At 43.8% G+C, this 19,873-nt stretch overlaps 2 protein-coding genes across 6 annotated transcripts; both read right to left on the bottom strand.

The window, feature by feature from the left end:
- On the bottom strand, nt 1-6,739 carry wee1 (WEE1 G2 checkpoint kinase). The gene is made up of 10 exons (XM_076733257.1): nt 5,765-6,739; nt 5,024-5,238; nt 4,530-4,596; nt 4,188-4,360; nt 3,550-3,818; nt 3,320-3,409; nt 3,111-3,196; nt 2,845-3,015; nt 1,410-1,555; nt 1-1,163 (listed from the first exon to the last, which is right to left on the bottom strand). The coding sequence occupies exons 1-10, from the start codon at nt 6,251-6,253 to the stop codon at nt 1,007-1,009; spliced, it is 1,863 nt and encodes a 620-aa protein (XP_076589372.1). The 5' UTR covers nt 6,254-6,739; the 3' UTR covers nt 1-1,006.
- Nucleotides 6,740-7,764: 1,025 nt separating this feature from the next.
- On the bottom strand, nt 7,765-18,855 carry znf143b (zinc finger protein 143b). 5 transcript variants are annotated; one of them, XM_076733222.1, is made up of 15 exons: nt 18,380-18,855; nt 16,923-17,038; nt 14,800-14,988; nt 14,485-14,565; nt 13,613-13,809; nt 13,266-13,334; nt 13,074-13,190; nt 12,832-12,907; nt 12,469-12,594; nt 11,636-11,815; nt 11,248-11,475; nt 10,891-11,039; nt 9,756-9,908; nt 9,253-9,381; nt 7,765-8,188 (listed from the first exon to the last, which is right to left on the bottom strand). In XM_076733222.1, exons 2-15 carry the CDS (start codon nt 17,026-17,028, stop codon nt 8,105-8,107), a joined length of 1,884 nt encoding a protein of 627 aa, XP_076589337.1. In that variant the 5' UTR covers nt 17,029-17,038; nt 18,380-18,855; the 3' UTR covers nt 7,765-8,104. The 5 variants fall into 5 exon arrangements, with proteins under 5 accessions (XP_076589337.1, XP_076589342.1, XP_076589341.1 ...); XM_076733227.1 differs by having other exon boundaries at nt 9,213-9,381; nt 18,380-18,519; XM_076733226.1 differs by having other exon boundaries at nt 16,923-17,035; nt 18,380-18,398.
- Between the last annotated feature and the right edge of the window lie 1,018 nt (nt 18,856-19,873).

Below are 19,873 nucleotides of genomic sequence, written 5' to 3' on the forward strand. Positions count from 1 at the left end.
GTGGATGGTGAGAATTTATTAAAAGAACATATGTACAGGTTACAACAGCGGGGGGGGGGGGGGGGGGTGTGTGTTAGAGGTTACAAGAACAAAAACATGAAGAATACTTCGAAACAGTAATTGAAGATGAGCCTTGTGGGAAAAGAAAACAGAACACATGAGAATCCAAAGAACGGGACAATGATTGTTCTAATGCTACAGGCAGGGCTGGCAGCACCAATCAGCGGAGGGAAGTAAAACACTACGGATCAATCCTAACCTCACAGTTAACGAGCTACCTCGCTGGGTTTGGTACTTCAAACCAGCTGGATGATTTTCCTCAAACAATCACAGCATGATCCAGCTTCCGTCCAACCAGAAAAATGACTCCTGCTACTTGAAAATAAGAGCCGATGACCTCCAGAACGATCCAACCGAAACTGGCCAAACCCTGATACACACAAAACATCAATAGCAGCAGGTTTTTTCTTTTTTTCTTAAAAAAAAAAAAAAAATGTGGCAAGTCCCACATGTTGCCTCCAAAGTGCTCCGTTACAAACACAAATGGTCGGCTCTCAGACCCTCCGGTACCCAGCATCAGGCATTTGACAGGCAGTAAGGTGCGCACGGCTACGGCAAGTACATTCACACTGAAGAGAGCTTCACTGCGGCTTCGGTCCGCTGCCAACAGGCTTCGGCTTTGTCGAAGGAAGTGCAAGGACAGAAACGGAGAGAGCCTGACGTCTATGCAAACTTAAGGAATGACAGAGTGTGAAAGGTAGAGGAGCTACCTTTGAGGAATGACAGCCTCTTCCAAAGAAGAAGTCCATCAGAAAAAAGGGCTGAACTATGTCGGCAACGAGAGTCTATCGAGACGAGTTCCAGGTCGACGTGGTGACAGTTCAGACTCGACTGGGCGGAGGAGCCCCAACACCACGACCGACGGGGAACAAACGAGAGAGGCCGTCTCTCATTGAAAGGTCCATGAGCCTTTGTGTTTCACTTCCTGTCAGCGTGGATTAAAGTCTCAGTAGATGGTGAGGCTGACCGATCGATTCATCTTCTTGCCGATGAGTCTGGAGGTTCTGGGGTGCGACTGGACTGTGGAGCGGGTCAGGATCCTGTCGGTGGACAAAACCTTCTCCTCTGCCGCAGCTCGAGCCAGCTGGGCCTTCTTCAGCTCCCTGAGGACGATAATAAGTACAGTTAAGACACTGACAGCTTCAGTTTCTCTGACTGAATTAAGGCAATTCACTTCACTAAAGATTATTTTTTCTATCAGTGGTTTAAAATACCATTGTGGGGGGAAAAAAGCAGCTGATTATAATTCCCCAAAGTCAAGTCGCATCTTTTGTCCCAAAGACATTCAGATAATTTGCCAGAAAGTTTCAGCATTTGGAGGTTTTTCGCCTGAGCTGTTGTGGACTTACTTCTGGAGCAGCGCGTTCTTGAACTTCTCCGCGTTGAGCTCCACTCGGAGCTGGTCGGCGCTCATTCGGGCAGCAGTGAGCAGCACCGGGTGCTTGATGAGGTCAGACGTTGACGGCCGTCTGCTTGGATCAGGATGGATCATCAGCTGAAAGACAAAAGAGGAGATCAAGTCAAAACAGGAAAAGCTGCTTAATAAAGCGTGAAGTCATCGCCAGTAGAAATTATTAATAGCTTGAATGTTATTTATTCTGTTGGTGAATTGATAAGCTCAGCACTAACGACCTCTCTGTTAAGTTAATTATTTGTTAACCATCTCTGGCCAAACAGGAGTTATTTGCCTCTGGGGGAAATGTTGAAATGTTTCAGAGACTTTCTTTCGGGTCCTAATCTGTTGGTTAGCAGTGCTTCTTATGGAGATATTTTCTAAATCAAGGTTGTATCGACATTTCTAAGAAGTCGTTTCGCCTCTCATCCAAAAGGCTTCCTCAGTTCTAACTGACTGGTGGGGAGTCCCGGCATTTGTCCTCGTGCAGGATCACAGCTCCTCTCAGCTAACGTGAGTCGTTAGAGTCATGTGAGTCCTGCTGTCAATGGACTGCATTTTAAGTGGCTGATAAGTGGTGTCTTAGACCACCTCCTCTGTTCAGTGATGGTCTTTCCAGTTTTTTCTTTAACTCCTCTTTAAACCATCGGTCTTCCCTGGCCAAACTCTGTACATTATTGTCCTGAAATGACGTCCCTTGTCCTTGAAGTGTAGGTGGCCTGCAGAGTCTTGACCTGAGGTGTTGGCTCTCCTGTGTTGTGTCCTGCACTTGTTGCTTTGTTTCCCCAAAGCGCGAGTCTGTGTATCCTCGCTGCATTGCTCTGCAAACACTACACTGCTCTGCTTGTGTCTGTGTTTTGTCCTTCGGGTGGACGAGCTTCTGCCTCAGGGTGTCACAGGGCTTGAAGTGAACGGGGATGTTGTGTTTGTTGAAAATCCCCCTGAGTTTTTCAGATACTCCTGCAATGTAAGGGACGACACATTGTTTTGGTCCTTTTCTTCTTTCTTGGGTCTTTTTGTGGTCTTGATGTTGGCCCAGTTTGAGTCGCCACACACTCTGAGTGCTTCCCTGCTGTGTCTCTGTTCCTTATCCTTGCCTTCTGTCCTCATGGACACGTTCTGAGCTCGGCGTTGTCGGGTTCTGATAACCCCTGGCTTGTTCTCCAGGTGGTGAGAATCAAAGAGCAAACGTTGATCTGTGTGTGTGGATTTTCTGTATACTTCAATGTTGAAGCTCCTGCCATCTTCATTGTGCACTGCGCAATCCAAAAAGGCCAGACGGTCTCCTTTGACATCCTTGGTGAACCAAACAGGACAACTCCGGTCCTCACGTAGCTGCTTGTATTCACAAACAAGAGGGAAAGAAATAGAGGACAGAGACTGACTGTTACCTTGAGAAGACTGAGGAACTCTGGAGAAAGCACTTGAGGGATGGCGGGAAGTTTGCCCTGTCGGATCTCGTGCCATTTGTCTCCGTTGGTGGGAAGAGGCTCGGCCCCTGAAGCGTTGACGACAGTCAGAGCCAGAGCAAAGATGTCCGCCTTCGTCAAGTTACTGTAGTCCTACGAGGAAAACCAGAGCAACGAGGGGAAATATTAACACCTCAGTGAAGCTTGTTATTTAAAAAAAGAGGCAGCTTGTAAGTAAGATGACAAACCTCTTGTAAAACTTCATTGGCCAGATATCTGCTGTCACCTTCCTCCACCTGTGGATTGTTCACTCTTGTCACATGACCAAGATCACCTGGAGAGGGAGAACATACAGTACAGATTTAAGCCACGAACCATTTCACACTGAGTACAGTTTGAAAACATCAGTAAAGGAATAACACACTTAAAAAAAAAAAGAACTGAGGAGGCAGTTTACCTATTTTGTAAATAGCACTGGTGGTCAGTCCGTCATCCTCATCACATTCATCACAGCTGGCTACAGACTTCCGTGAAATAAAGATGTTGCCTGGGAAAAGACGTTAACACTTATTATCTGTCAGAAAACATTAAGACTTGAGCTATCCAAAGTGTTATCTGTATAAATCCTTTCATCATAATCTCCTGCCAATTACTACATTCAGGATTTTAGCACCCCTCAGCACTCACTGGGCTTGATGTCCATGTGTACCAGAGAAGTCGAGTGGATGTACTTGAGTCCTCGTGTGACTTGCAGCAGCAGATCTTTCAGTTCCAGCTCTGACAGGTAACTGAGCCGTCTGTAGTTCTCTGCAATGACGTCGGACAGCGTGCCGCCGTTGCAGTACTCGTTCTGGATGAGCATGTGGTCGTCCTCGGCCCAGGCCGAGTAGTAACGCACCACGTGGGGATGCTGGCCCAACACAGCATGGGCATACACCTCCCGTAAGGCGTTCTGTCTGTGGAGGAGGGGAACAGACCGTTTTAATTAAGACATGCCTCAGAGACGTTTTCTAGTTAAAATGAAGGACAAAGTGTGCCTCAAGTCTTTCCAGTAAACAACTCGTCGGTCCAATTACACTAAAGAGCACATGGATGACTTTTGGCACATTTTGTACTGCATGATACTGAACACTGAGGGGAAACTTCTATGTTAAACCTGCATGTTCATCATCTTAAAAAGTGTAACTTTTCTTACAAAATTCGTGGTATCACAAAATTCAGATGCTGGACTGGACTTCAGGTAAAGAGTCCCCACAATAAGATGAAAAAACATGAAGGCACGATCCCCAAAAAGCATTTTTCAGATGGTTATAAACTCAACTTACTCGTCTACTGATCCTGCCAGAGGCTTCTTTGATCTCTTGATGGCGTAGATGCAGCCATCTAGTCTTTTCACGCACTTGAACACAGCACCAAACTCCCCACAGCCGATCTTCTCCAGCTCGAGGAACTCTGTGGTGTACCTGGACATCATGTTGCTTTCCATCATGGTGATCCTCTGAGGGTGGAAGAAGAGTTGTACAAAAAATTCATTATCAACAGTTTTGTTGATCCATTATTTTCCAGTAGTAAAAAATAAAAAACAGATGTCAACTTCTAACATTCCTGACTGTAAACGCAGTAAGTACCATATGTAATTACTGCTAATCACATGAACTTTTAATTACCTTTGATGGTGGCAAGACCTCCTCCTCTCCCTCACCATCACTTGCCTCCATGTCTTCTCCACAAGAGCTGAAAGATCAAAGACAATAGAGGATGTTGGTTCACATTCTGTACAGCAGGGGGCAGCAGCAGGGGCTTCACAAGCATATGGCAGAGTTCACCAGTAACCATGAGGTCTTGGTTCCCAGCCAAACTCCCTGGCCTTAGTTAACGGCTTTAACGTTTCTGGTTATTATAACAATGGTTTGATCTGCACTCAAGATAACAGGTACAGTTGTTCAGCACGGCTCTGCTACGTGAGAGAAACAGCTTCTGCATTACTGGGAAGACAAAGCTGAAACGTTGTTATACACCAACTGACTGGGGTGTGAATATTGACTGTTGAAGTTCCACAATCTACACAGCTTTTAGGTACAACAGATGCTTTGGTCCCTCTCTAAAGATAAAGGTGTTTGTAAGAAAAATGTGTCAGACAGAAAATGTCTGGGCAACATACTCGTTCCAGTGTGCTCGTTTCCTGTTGTTTCTCTGCTGTGTGGCAGACTGGATGAGGAGGGAGTCGGGGGTGAAGGGGTTAAAGTTGACCAGAGGGGTCTGCTGTCTCCTGCTGCTGTCGGTGATTGACTTCCCTGAAGGCTCCACATTCTTGAACAGGGCGACTCTCCTGCTGGAGGATCCCAGGCCGGAGCCCCTGGCTCTGGACAGCAAACTCTGGAAAAGACAGATTTAGTGGTTACTTGAAAGCAGCAGCAGAGAAAAAAAAAACTCACAAGTGAAATGATTTCAAAGGAAACAATCTGATTAAGAGGATCTCCAATAAGCCTGGTGCACAAACAACATGATGGGTAGTTCTGAAATAAAGTTGTGTGGAATATCCAGGTTTAAAACTGATTAAAGGGCAGTGCTGTGTGATGCAGGGATCACTGATGGAGACATGCCCAGACATAAAACCACAGCTCACATCATCAGGCTGACTGTAGTGAGTTCTGCATTACGCAATAGTACAGTTGTACATTAACTGGGTCACTGTGGGAAACTGCCTTATCCCAGTTATCCCATGGAATTCAAAAAATGACCTAATTTGTTGGTAAAGTTTTGTGGTTTTCTTTCCAAATCAGTGTTTCAAGGGTGCAAACAGCTCAATATATTTTTGAGACATTTAGAGAATAAATTGATCCCAGAAACAATTAACATTAATGAATTAAAAAAATAAAAATAAAACTCAACAAATACGAACCTTTGGTGTGTGTGGTGTGTCAAAAAGTCTGAGTTTTCTGAAGGTTTTATGTGGGGGTGTGTCGGGGCAGTCTGGGATCGGGGAGCTGGACCCTTCCCCGTCGTCCTGGACGTAGGACCGCTCCGGTGACCCTCCGTACAGCCGAGAGCTTTTCCTCGGTGACGGCGAGCAGTTAGCAAAGATCACACTGCTCGGTGACCGCAGGTCAGACGGGGACCCGAAACTATCTTCGTCCCACAGCTCCACGTCGTCGTCCCCACCGGACTGGTTCAGGGGGCTGCTGCTCCCGTCCAGCCGTTTGTCGACGGCGTCCCGTCGCACCGGCATCGGGGAATCCATCTCCGTGAAGCCAGACTCTCCACCGGTGCTGTTGTTAACGTCCTCAATGGGGTCGTCCTCCCCGTCGCTGGATGTAAACTGTAATTTTTGACGAATTGGTCGACATTTCGGGGAAGGGGATCCGTGTCGGTGGCGACTGTAGCTCGACATTTTCAGGATTTAAACCCCGGCTGCGTCGACGGGAAAATCACGCGGTTGGACCCCCGCTACAGCTGCGTTTCTCGCGAAAAACACAAAGCTAACCAACCTCAAACTACCTTAAAATAAAGGTATCGATTCAAAAACGTCCACAAACTACAGCGAAATGCTTATAGCTCCGTTAACATCTCAGAAAAAGTTAACTTGTTTACTAACTCCTACACGCCCATCCAACGCTGAGAAATGGCCCCGGACTAACGATAGTCAACGTTAGCTAGCTAGTCTTCACCGTAAGAGCAACGTCCGAAGTTGGCTTTAAACTAAAAACAAACACAAAAACTACCGGGTCCGGCTGAGTATCAGTATCCGTCACCACCTTGCTGATGGCTCACCGACACAGAAACACGTCTTTCCGCAATAAAACCATACCAATGTTTACAAAAAAGTTTGAATGAGTCAAGAACAGTCCTCTTCCTATCACGCGCGTGGCAAAGGACTTCCCGCGACCGTTAGTCACATGTCCCTGCGCAGCCAATCAGAGCGCATCTAGAAATTTTGAAAGATGGGCGTTCCAGAGAGTTTTCAGGAGGCCTTACGTCATCGATGGCCGAGGAGCAATCTGGCGGGAACGTGTGTGTTTCATGTGCCTGAAGGCATGCGGTTACATTAACTTCCAAGCAATGCGTCCATTCTTTAGAGGGCGTGATGAAAGAAGCCGCGACACGTGAAAACAAAAAAGTCAAAAGGGAATATAAACCCAATTTGTTTCAGTTTTTACAAGAAAATAGCAATAAGTGCTAAAAAAAAAAAAAAAAAAAAAAAAAAAGTTTCCTCAGGTTGAAAAGCCCAACCACCGCCTCAAAAAACCGCATCATTCGTATTGTTTCTACACCTGAGTTAATTTCATCAAGTTAAATCCACTTAACATTTTAGTATTTAAGGATTTTCAGATAAAGTATTCTGATCTGTACTGTAAAACTAGCAATACCATCATATAAACATACTTAAATATGCGTCATACTAACATGTAAAGATATTATCATGTAAAAAAACAATGAAAATTCTTATTTAAGAGTAAATAAGTATAAAACAGTTAGAAAAATACATACTAAATTGCCCCTTTAAGAGTGCTGCTATATTATAAACTTGTATGTTTCATATGATTTCATTCCATCATCATTCAGTTTAATTGGGATTTTGTAGCTGATTGAGTTTGAGCTTATTTTCTCCTCATTACAAATTGTTGGTTACTTTAGTCTGTAAGACTGGATCATATTTTTTATAAGATGACAAAATCTTAGTCCACAAACAAACTAGTAATTATAAACAGTTAAATAACAAATGGTGCATACATAGCATATGTGCCTTGTGCTTGGACTCTTATCAGGTATTTTGGATAATACTGCAGGTGACGACTAAAATGAAACCACATAATTCCATGTGTTCTTTTATAGTTTCGATGTCAGCAATATTCATCTACAACATAGAAAAGCTCTATAGGTGTTTGACCTTCACGGCTGTGCAAAGGTGAGCAAAGTTTAATGGGAACTCGGGTATTCAGAATCAAGTTCAGTCAATTTATCACACAGTCTTTTTTTTTTTTTTTAATTAGAAATAGCATTAGCTGTACACTGCACTGTGCATTGTGCACCATAAACATAAGAAAGCATTTTTCCCCTCTCCCATCTTTTGGTTGAGGGACAAAATAGCATAGCAGAAATCCAGTTATCAAAATCCTATGTACACATAAAAGCTAAGGTCTTTCGTGGAAAAAAAACCATGGAGGAAGACTTGTGATTTCTCTCGTCAATATAGTCCAACTGAGATGGTTTTGATCCTACAACATAGTCCATAATGAGTCCATCAATCATCCAGGCCCGGCGACTCTCCTTGTTGTATTCTTGATGCTATTCTGATGGCTTCCTCCAGGGAAGGCTGATCACTGAGCTACAGAGGAAAGAGGAAAACAATGTTGGTAATTCAAATACCGGTCGACATACTGATAACCACTGTTAATCAATCACTACGCCTGATGTAATCCATTTACTCTGCCACCCCTTTAAAATACAATACCTATCAGACCATGTCTGACTGTAATGTGCCTGCTGAATGTTATGCACAAATGTCACAAGGTAAGAAAACAGTGTTAGCTTTGTAATTAACATGACAGAAAGAGCGGGGTGGGGGGGTGAATAGTGTTATTCAGGATAAACAAGATTACTCGTCACACCTGCAACTTTGATGTGATCATAGCCCCTCTAGGACTTTAGGCATGTTTTTTTTGAATATAACAGTCTAACATGTAGTTGAAGCACACTGTTTTTAGAACAGGTGAAAGATTATCATTGTGTCAGTGTTTGCCAGTACGTAACTACCCACCGATGGAAAACTCTTACTATAAAGTCTGGACAATTGTAAGTGTAAATGCTGGTGGTCGTCATGAATTTGGATTCCATGTAAACTCAAACATCCTGTGGTAGCTAAGTTTTGGTTTAGTTTGATTAAAGATCAGTGTCCCAGCGGGACAGCAGCAACACCTACACCCCCTGAACTGAACCCCACCTACATTAAATAAATATCTGTTAAGCCACTATCTGTCACAGGATGAGGTCACACAAAGTCCTTGCATTTGCAGTATGGCGAACTGGGTGTTTGCTGCACCATTTCCGGAAGCTTCATGGTATTTAACTGGCCAAACACGAGTTGACTTATTATGAGGGAGTCACAGGACCTTTAGCATTAACCCTGCAGGTGTCACCAAATTAACCAGGAAGAAAATCTTACAACTTAAGCGTTTATGTAAATAGCTCAACAGGGAGGGGTCTGGGGAGAGATTACTTGGGCGGAGGAGGGGGGCAACTTAAGTACCCTCCTCCCGACTGAAACTCCTGTCAGTATCATATGAGCGACACAACACTGAGAGTAGTTTTCAGCAAAAACAAAGTGAACAAATTCACAGATTGGAACTCACCCCACCAGTCTATTCACTCCTATGGGGTCGGTCTACCAACCTGCACAGCAATGTGAGTGCCGTTGGAGGTGGCCAGTAATGTGACAGGATGAATGTCATCCTGGTCTTGGCTGTAGGCTGCCTCCTCCACCGTTTGGAACGAGGCCATGTCGGGTGTCATGATGGCCACCTGAGGGAGTCAGAAACATTGGACAAAAATGAAACGAGGTTATTTCGTGTTGGGACACCAATCAGTCAGGGGCCACATCTGGTGCCATCGTGGAGGGCCAGCAGAGATTTGGCTGAGCGTTCAACAGCCAGGCTAAGAATGGGCATGAGACAGTTCTGGTGGGGCTGTTCGCCTGGTTTGTAATGTTTTAAGTAAAATATCTCTTACAAAGTACATTTCTTTCTAACGTGAGACAGTGAACTCTTGAGTCCTGAGTCTGCTCTCTTCTTTCTGTCAGCTCACTCAGTGAAGTTCTGCATCAACACATCGCCAGACAATGAATAAAAGACCTCAGTACAAAAAGTTAATCTGACATCTTTGTTCAGTTTGTTTACCTGTTCGTCTGAGCCGTCTGTTGTTACCATGGTCACAGAGTGAGCACCTTGCGTCGCCAGTTCGTGGGCTGGGATGGTTATGGTTGTGCCTTCTTGGGTGACCATAGTGATTGTGCCACCCATAGCTTGCAAGTCTGCTTCAGAGATACTGACCTGACGTGAGACAACACATTCAGTTTCACAGCAGCACAAGAACCCAAATCTAACCCCGACACCTCATCTCTTACCCTGCCTCAAGTCCTCTGTTTGAACATCAAAATACAAACAATGCACACAGAGACAAGCTTGACAACAAACTAGAATTAGACAGTTTACATCCACGTCTGTCCAGTCTCATATATGATGTGACGACTCCGAAGGAATATAATAAAAAGGCATTAAGGGCATTTTTTGAAGAAATGGAAGCTGTCCAAAGAGAAACACGCCGCCTTCACTTAGAGACTATTTTTACAGAGGAGCACAGAGGACTGATAGAGAGCTTCATCACATGCTGCAACGACAATCACCTGAAGCTCAATATCAGCACAACCAATGAGCCTGTGGTGGACTACAATGCTTCAATTATGGGTGTTGCTGCGTTTAACAACTGTGAAACGTGGAAGCTCCACACGAATCTTCAACCCATCAGCACAGAGGATCCACACAATCAGCACAGTTTCAAGATGAACACCAAAGATTTGTGTCGCCAATTCAGTTTCTGACCAAATGTGAAATATGGTCACAATCTGCCCATCTGCTCCTGAGTTATGGTGCTGAGTAAAGGCCAATAAAAAGTTTTTTGCTTCTTCAGAACATTATGATGTCACAGTGAGGCTGACCTTTGACCTTTTGGATGTAAAGTCTCCTCGCTTCATCATTTAATCCTATGAGACATTTGGGTGAAGTTTTGTCATACTTAGCATATTAATTCTTGATGTAACAGAACATCACTGAGCTAAAATAGTTATGTAGCTACGAAAGCTTTTAACAGAGGAAAAAAAGAAATAATTTAAATCGTAAAATGACCTTTTTCCTTTGAGGTGGCCTCACATCTGCTTGAACTCTTACTGTTATAGGTAGGCTGATGTAAAGACACTTTTATAACTTTTTTAGCATCAAATGTTGCCTTAACCGCCATCAATCCATTATCCATTACCTGCTGTTGCGTTCCGTCCTCCTGTGTGACCAAGGCAACGTGCTGCTGACCAACCATGTCTGAGGTCTCCACAGGAACCTGCTCTGAGCCGGAGTCCTCAGCCTCAACCACCGCTGTCGTGTAGCTGACGTTCGGGTCGTCGATGGCATCTGAATGGAGATGAAAAATTGTGTTATTCCATGTTATTTACATGTATCTTCATCTTATCCGTGTCTATTCTGTGTTTATAATGTCCACAGATTCATTTTCTGTGCACCGACTAATCATTGCAGCTCTATATTCACGTTTAATGTACTCTTATACACCTCAGAGCTTTATCAAAAAGGAGTTTCTCTCCATCGTTACATTCACACAGACCTGTTGGGGGTTCGAAGTAGGCTTCCTGCTCCTCCTCGATGGGCTCTGTGTCGTTGTGGGCTGTGCGTTTGTGCATGGCGAGCGTGGAGATCTGCTTGTATGTTTTCCCACAGTGGTTGCAGTTGTAAGGTTTGCAGGGTGTATGAACCACATGGTGTTTGTAAAGGCTGGAGTATTCTGTGAAACGCTTTTCACAGCCAGGCACTGTGCAGACATACGGCTTCTCTCCTGGAGGAGTAAAGAAGGAAGTTCAGTTCATTTGTAGTATTAGAAGACGTGAAAATTTCAGTCCTTCAGCGATGCTTAAGCATGCACTGGAATCTAAATTCTCATTAAAAGTAGACAGGGACGGAACAAGGAGTTGCCACACTGATCTATAAGGACTCACCGGTGTGTATCCTCATATGGTTCTTGTAGTTGGTGGCACTGGCGAATGACCGTCCACAGCTGGGCTCAGAGCAGTAGTACGGCCGCTCCCCGGTGTGTGTCCGGATGTGAACTTTGCGGATGTTGGAGGTGGTGAATGACCTGCCGCAGCCTTCGACCGGGCATTTAAAAGGCTTCTCTCCTGCAGATAACAAACAGGATGTCAGGGGTTTGAGGGGTTTCCCATCAGTCCAGGTTTAAATGTTGTCAAAAGGCACTGTAAGCGGCTGCTGATATTTCTTGGTATGACCAGTAGATATAATCAGTGTTATATATAAGTGTTTGACATTACACATGTTGAAATATTATGTGAAATATTGCAGATCTCCCCACTTATTAAGTAATCAATGAGATTAAAACTGCAAAAATCCTGTGTTCAAAAATAAACAGCAACCTCTCAGCGTTGTGCTTCTCGTGGTGATCAAGTGCCTGAAAACTCCTCCAATACTTTGTGAAAAAAATTCAGCTACACGCATCCAGCTGACAAAACCTTGCAATTTGTTCATCTCATTCCGGACGGAGGCACCGCACCCCAATCTGAGGTCTTTGAAAAGCCACTGGTGCATGACTCTGGCCTGGTACTTTTGACCAAAATAACATAATTTCAGTTTTGAGCTCTCAGTCACTTCCGCATCAAACAGCCTTGAGGCCAAGTGGTAGTTATCATTTCGGCTCCCAGCAAGTAAACAGCAGTTAAACACTGCAACACCAGTAACACAATTATGAGACATCTGAACGCCCTTTCAGGCACGTAACACAACAAAATTATGACTGGTCCCAGGTGTAGTTGTGTACCTGTATGAGTCCGTGTGTGCTTTTGAAGGTCTCCGGACGTTTTGAAGGACTTGCAGCAGTTCAGCTCTTGACATCTATATGGCTTCTCCCCCGTGTGTGTGCGTGAGTGACTCTTCAGTCCATACCCTGAAACCGGCATAAAACACAAAATGAGAGCCCTTATTCCTGATTAATGCACCTTCATTTATGTACAATTGTTTGTTTTAGCCACTTAAGAGTGCCAAAGTAATCTTCCAGAACATTCTGATGTAGGCTGCATCTCTTTCTACTTAAAAAATAACCAATGTGTGAACTTTTTTAACAAAATATCTCAAAAGTTAGTGAGACAGCTCTGTGAGAAATAATATTATCCCCCACTGGTACCTGTTGCAAACTTCCTCCCACAGCCTGGATAGTCGCAGACATACGGTTTATCTCCAGTGTGGGAGCGCTCGTGTACCTGCAGGACACAAACAAAACTGTAGCAGCGAGGCTGAAAAAGCAAACAAGCAGCTAACAACATCACAGGAAGATGCTATAAGGGAATATTGTCTTCCCACACTCGTGTAGGCACAAGTAAAACTTTCTTTTACGTGCACGCACAACCACAAAGCGCCCACGCTCACCTTGAGATGGTGGGCAGTGGTGTAAAGCTTTCCACAGCCCTCGTATTCACAGCGGAAAGACTTCTCGCCTACATTTGAGGCCCGTCCTTGCCTGTTGTCTTGACCCTGTAACACAATCTGAGAGGCAAATGAATTAGATTCAGCTGTTAACCCTGGACGCAGGATGAAAAGCCAAAATTAGAAATACTCTACCCTCATGTGGACGCCATTGTCCGCTTCCACTCTGCCGTAGGAGCCCAAGGGGTTCTCTATGTTCTCCACCTGACAGGCAGGACAAAGGGACACTTCCTATTACAGTACATGCTGTCAGAAAGTCAAAGACCACTAATACTGGATTGCAATATTGCACCAATAGATTATTCCAAAACAAAATATTCAAAATTGAAAAAAACAAGTACATCAAGACATTATGGGGACATACAAGCAAACACATGATCTTATAATTTCCAGTTTTTGATCTTGATGCTCTCATGACACGTCTGACAGACCAGTGCCTCACCGGTCCAATCATGTAGTGTGTGATCATGTAGTGTGTGTACCTTGGTGGTGTACTGTTCCAGCACGCTGATGGTCTCAGGGTCCATGGCCGTGGCCTCCGCCTGCAGGTCTGCAATGGTGCCGTCAGCCTGGATGGCAAGGATGGTGTTGGACTGGGGCATGTGAACTGTGTGGTGGATGTAGGCGGTGCTGCCATCCTCCAGCTGCACCTCCTGCAGACCGCTCTGGTCATACGCATCTGCACAGAAACAAGGAGAAGGACGTTCATGGAGAGACTCTGGATGAGGAAAATGGGCTCAGGTCCAATATGAAAACTGAGACGGTTGTTTGCTCAGGGAGGATGGATCATTTACTACACGAGAGTAGTCAAACTTACTGCTTCTTTGTACAAATACCCTTAGCTATGAGACAGGCCTTACTAAAAGTGACGTTTTTAAAATAATCATTTTGGTGGTTAGTCAACCACAAAGACCAGTTTTTATCTTCAGAGTGACAGAGCTGAGCTGAATGCAGCCACAAGACACTGAGAGCTGCATTTAAAGAAAAGTGGATCACACATTCATAAACACGCTCCAACGTCCACAAACTGACTCGGCGGATGACCTTTGACTCAAATTAACAAGTTGCTGGTACACTGCTTCTCTGGAGGTTGTAAAAGGACAAAAGAGAAAGAAAAAAAAATCGGCAGACCGAATCAAAGCAGGCAAACCAAAACTTTAAACTCTGCATCTTTTATTCTCTCTTTCCTCTCCTTTTGAGTTGTGAGGTGTTTTAACTTCGAAATGTTACTGAAACTAAAGTTAATCTTAATACAGTCATTGCTAATTCAATACAATCACTGAAAGGAGACACTTTTTCTCAGATGCCTGAAGAATGAGATGAGAAAGGAGCTTCAGTGTTAAACATTTCTTACCTTTGGGTGTGTGAATGTAGGCTGTTGTTCCATCTTCTAGCTGAACTGCTTGACCGTCTTCAAGCTGTAAACTGTCCCCTCCTACAACAGAAAATCAGGCACAACGACTTCACCAACAGTAACCTCTGCTTAGCCCGAGTCTCTGGATATCTGTATGTATGCCTTCAGCCCTACAAGACACCATTATCTGATCCAGACGAAATACAAACTGCTGGTTGGTATTTCAGCATACAGTAGCATATAACATGAATATATTTATATACAGCACAATACTATTCCCTCTGTCCTGACATACTGGGTGCGTTTGTGTTTTACCTGCTTTAGGCATCGACACGTGCTGAACGTAGGCAGCTGAGCCGTCCTCTAGCTGAATCACCTGGCCGTCCATGATCTGCCCATCTGAAAAGGAAGCTTTGGAGTCGTGCTGGATGTATGCAGTGGATCCATCTGCGAGCGTAACTGCCTGCAGGCTCACTGTGTCCATGCTCTCCATCTGATCACCATCTGGGAAATGATTTGACAATGACGAGACTTTAACTGTTGGGTTAAGAAGTAAGATCACGTTGCAGGATCATTATGTTATGTCTGCACGTGGAGACATTGAACTGAGGTCTTATCCTTTAAAATGCACGCTGTACGCTCATGTTTACTTCCATGGGCGGGCTGCATGATCATCTCACAGCTTTTCCAAAGGGACAAGAGAGGATGAAGATCTCATAACGATAAATACAACTTCCTCTGGATGCAGAACTCACTCATCAGAATTTACTCTTAACTGGGCAACTGAGGAAAATTTCAAAGTTTCTGAATGATAATGAAGTGAGATGTTCAAATATTGTACTTCTGTATGACTGACCGTGTCTTATCATGTCCCAGGATATGGGACATAATAACTCTATTATTTCATATTTCTTGTTAAAGCCTCGTATTGTTTATAGTTTGAGGTAACGTAACAGAAACTAGTTGTGATATGACGAAAACAGAGCCGTGTTTCATCATTTCTTACATTTATCATTCACAACACAAAATGGCCATTTATCATTGAAGGAAAGTCGCCTCATTGTTGGAATACCAAAAACTAACTGAAGAAGATAAAAGTGATGAAAGTGTTTATGAAATGTGTGTGAACTGAAAAATAAGAGGTGTTGAATAGACAATTGATTTGATAAACCTGATTGGCATTTTCCATTTGTAAGCGGTGCTCTGAGAGTCAGCTGGGCGGTGTTACTGTCTACCATTCATCAGTCACCACACCTGACATTCATCATCATTGTCACTTCTGCCCAAAGCAATTTGTTGCTTTGGGCAAGCAATTTGTTATTTCTGCCCAAAATGTCAATCAAAAACCACACCCGCTGACTAACCGACTGAGTTTTTGGCTGTCAGCTTGCAGGCCTGTGGTGCATTCAGCACCGACAAAACCAAGCATCAACCTCCAGGGCTGAAAAATGAAGCCGATGTACGTGTGCCACAAAGCTGCAGTTCATCAAATGGCCACTTGAAGCTGGCTCCAAAAGCAAGTCAATCCCCATAGACCCCCACTATAACAGGCCAACATGACAGCAGCGATAAACATGTTTACAGCCTGGTACAAAAAACAGTTCTGGTCACTATGGATCATTTTCCTGTTTGTGATGACTGTACTCACTTGTTTCAACTATATTAAGACTTAATGTTATGCGTAATTATGGGCATATCTGCTCCGAGTGACCGTTTTTGGCAGTGCCAAGATGGCCGGAGGCAAAGTCAAAACGCAGAAAAACATTTATTTAAACAGAAATGGTGGGGTGTTGAAAACCCTGTAGTGTTTGCGCAAGCTCACTGCCTTCATCCATCAGGGTTTCCATGTCACTGCTGATTGGGCAACACCTGTGACACACCAAGCAAACAAAAGAAAATGTACCTCAAAAACCCCGCGTCACACCATTTCGAGGGAACAAGTCGCCTTAACCAGGAAACTGTCACAAAGCGGTGCACACCTTTTCCAGACTGAACGCACCTGTGAGCCTTCATCTTGACAGGGCAGCAGCAAATCAAAAACTTGATCAGTTAGTCATGGGGTGTGGATAAACTGAAATCTTTGGGCAGAAGTGACAAAAATGGCTTGTTGCCAGTAAAAATGGGTATTGTAAATGATGAACAGTGGACAGGAACACAGCCGAGTTGATCATCAGAGCAACGCTGTTTCAGAGCAAATGTCACAAGTTTATCAAATCAGGTGACAATTTATCACTCTGTTTTTTTAATTCACACACATTTCATCACTTCCACACTTCACTGTGTATGCATTTTCATCTCCTTCATTTTCTTCAGTTGCATTTTGTTCATCCCTCCCTTGAGGTGGCCATGTCTTGCGTCTTGCTTACCCAGCAATGCCCTTGTTTTTTCTTTCGCTAATTGTGAAATAAAACAATTTTACCAGTTCTGTCTTAGCTCACCTGCCACCGTCACAGCCTCTGTCAGACAGAGAGTGACCGGCTGCCCATCTGCATCATGAAACTCTGCCATTCCCTGGGAGTCCCGGTTTATCTGGGCCAAGAGCATGCTTTAGCTGCTGGGGTGGGACACAAAGGAGACACATTTAAGACTTAAAACCAGTGTCCACATGTCAGCATTAAACACAGAGACACACTGAGGATGGAGATACTTTGGGAGACGTGACAGCCTGTGATGCGCTGATGAAGGTTAGTCATGAGGATGAGGTGCAGCCAGCAGACATACAAGCAGGGCCAGGGCACAAGTGCAATGTAGTTTTTCTATGCTGACATACACAAGCCTGAAAATGCTCTTCATCAACTTGATTACATGAATTTAGGAATTTGCACAAAACTACAATTTAACACTGGCACCACTTCAAGCCAGGGCCTTAAATTGATGTTCATAATCCACTTTAAGGCCTCTATCATGTTAGTCACTGTGCTTTTGCGGTGCATATTCCTATAGAAAAACCCTATTAGATTATAAAAAAGTAGTTCACACTTTAAATCCTAAAGTTTTGAGGCCCCTGGAGCTCTGTGGACCCCAGGTCATCACGCCTTGTTTTCATCATTTGACACCTAAGAGCTAGCTGCATTTATGACCGGCATATAAGCTAATTGCAAAAATATGTTCCAACTATAAACTCGACCATTTGTGGACTTATTCAAGCAGGTGTAAGATAAGATTAATATTTACTTTTTGAGCTAATGGGTGCTAACTGGCTGAACGGGCTCTTATTTTAACAAACGTTCCCGTCTACGGTGCTGTTTTTGGCGCTTGCTAATTTGAATATAGCATTTGGGGCTAGCTAGCTAAGATGCAACTTAGCATAACTATGACTTGCCACATTTTTCATTCTAAAACTGAGCATTTTCTACTAACTGCAGTAAACTGGCTCTGCTGTAAGCCTTACGATGAGCAGTTAGCACAGTGACAGTGTGTTTGGATGGTCAAACGCCGCAGTTACAGCTGCCGAAACGTTGTCATAACGGGAGTAGGGGGAGATTAGCCACCATGCTAACAGCGCTGCTAACTACGCCAAGCAATGCTGTCACGACTTTTTTAGCGATTAGCAAAATTATTCTTGAAGATTGTCTTTCACGAAAGTGCAGCTAGTTGAAGTTGTATTAGAAGTCTAAGCTCACTCGGTGACAGCTGGAAGGCTAGCTAGCTGTCCCCATGAAGCCTCCAACCGCGTTCGTCTAACTAACGACGCAGTTAGGAAACAAGACCGGGGAATCCGTGAGCTAATTAATGATAACATAAGCATTTTGACTCGGTGGATGTCAATTTTATTTTAAGGCAAAACAGTATTTTCCATTCTTCTTTTGAATCCCTGCCGCCGCCTGTCACTCCCTCTCGCAGAGATGGCTGTGGGAATAATGCATACTGGGTAAAAACCAATTTATATACTAACCTCCGAAATTTTCCAACAATTCCTCCTGTTCGACCACCATGCACCAGTGCAGGAAACGCTTCGCGATGTCCACACACCGGGAACGTGTATGACAACACAATCGTCCCAGCGATGTACCGCCTATTCAAAATTCAAACGCGGTGATTGGTTGGACCGATCACAGCTCGCACTCCTATTCGTCAGCCACGTTCTATTCGAGCTTAGGTTGCTGTTATTCAGATTCCTGGGCCCCTAGCAGACGCCATTCCGCGTCGGTTTTCGTATTGTCTCGGGCTTTTGACTGAAAATGCGCTGCGTCGGCGAAGAAAATAAATATTTAAGCATCAATATAAGACGACAGTCAACCGAGACTGTGGATTCCAGGCCACGCAGTCCCACTGGATGTTGTTAGATTCGTTATTCAGCAACATAAACAGCGATGTGTGGGGAGATTTTTCGGCATCCATGTTGAAAACAAGGTCGTGTGGGAAAAAAAGGGGGAATCTGGGCAATGCAGTGAAGAGAGACTCAGGGATGAAATGTCCAGCTGACGACAGGACAGGCTACAGAGCATTGCATCTGAAACAAGAAACCCACAGCAACTCCCAACACATCCAAGACACGATTTCAACTCATGAACTGATACCATAGATAGATAGATAGATAGATAGATAGATAGATTCTAATAGGTGTCACATCAGCCAATCACATCAATCACAACACACAAGAACAACCACAGGTAGTAAGAAATAATGCTAAGGAAAACATACACGACAAAAATAATGATTATATTCATTGTATTATAGATAAAAAAAAATATTTAAATATAGAGTGATATAAGCCAAAACTAGGTCAATGCTCTTAACAGACCATATATATAATTGTAGCACAATTGTATTGTAATACTTCAGGGATTATCGCTGATATAATAGTATTAGCAAATTTTACAGACAGTATTTGGAAGTAACATCTTGAGTCAAAGCTTGAATCCATTTGGGCTCAGGTCTATTAAAATAAAAGTGAAGAAAGCCTGTTTTTGCAGACACAATCGGTCAGAGCAGATCTTCTAAATATACAGCTTCCTTTAAAAAAAAAGTCCCACGGCACCCAGGATGAACATCTGGGCAAAATGAATATAGTGGCAAATGTGGATTTTGAACACAAAATGCTAGACTCTGCTCATTTTCCCAATAAAACTACATTCATACGCTTTTTGAGTAATTCTATGCAAATTATGTCAGCAGTTTTGTGAAAGACTAATTAAATTTCAAATGACAGGAACATCTTCGTGTTTCACCGTCAAAACGTTACTTTTTCCCCTAAAGGAGTCACGAAAAGAGCGACTTGGCCTGTTTCTTCCAGTGTTTTCAGGCAAGTTGAAGCTGTCAACCGACACAAAAACAGGATGACACCGCCAAAGTAAAAGCATAAAGCATCTCTCACTTCAGAGGCGACTGGTTTTAGACTATTATTTTGAAGGTTTTGACCAGAAGTCGCACCGTTAATCTGGCTGAC

The sequence above is a fragment of the Chaetodon auriga genome, chromosome 6 (genome assembly GCF_051107435.1).
Source record: "Chaetodon auriga isolate fChaAug3 chromosome 6, fChaAug3.hap1, whole genome shotgun sequence".
Lineage (NCBI taxonomy): Eukaryota > Metazoa > Chordata > Actinopteri > Chaetodontiformes > Chaetodontidae > Chaetodon > Chaetodon auriga.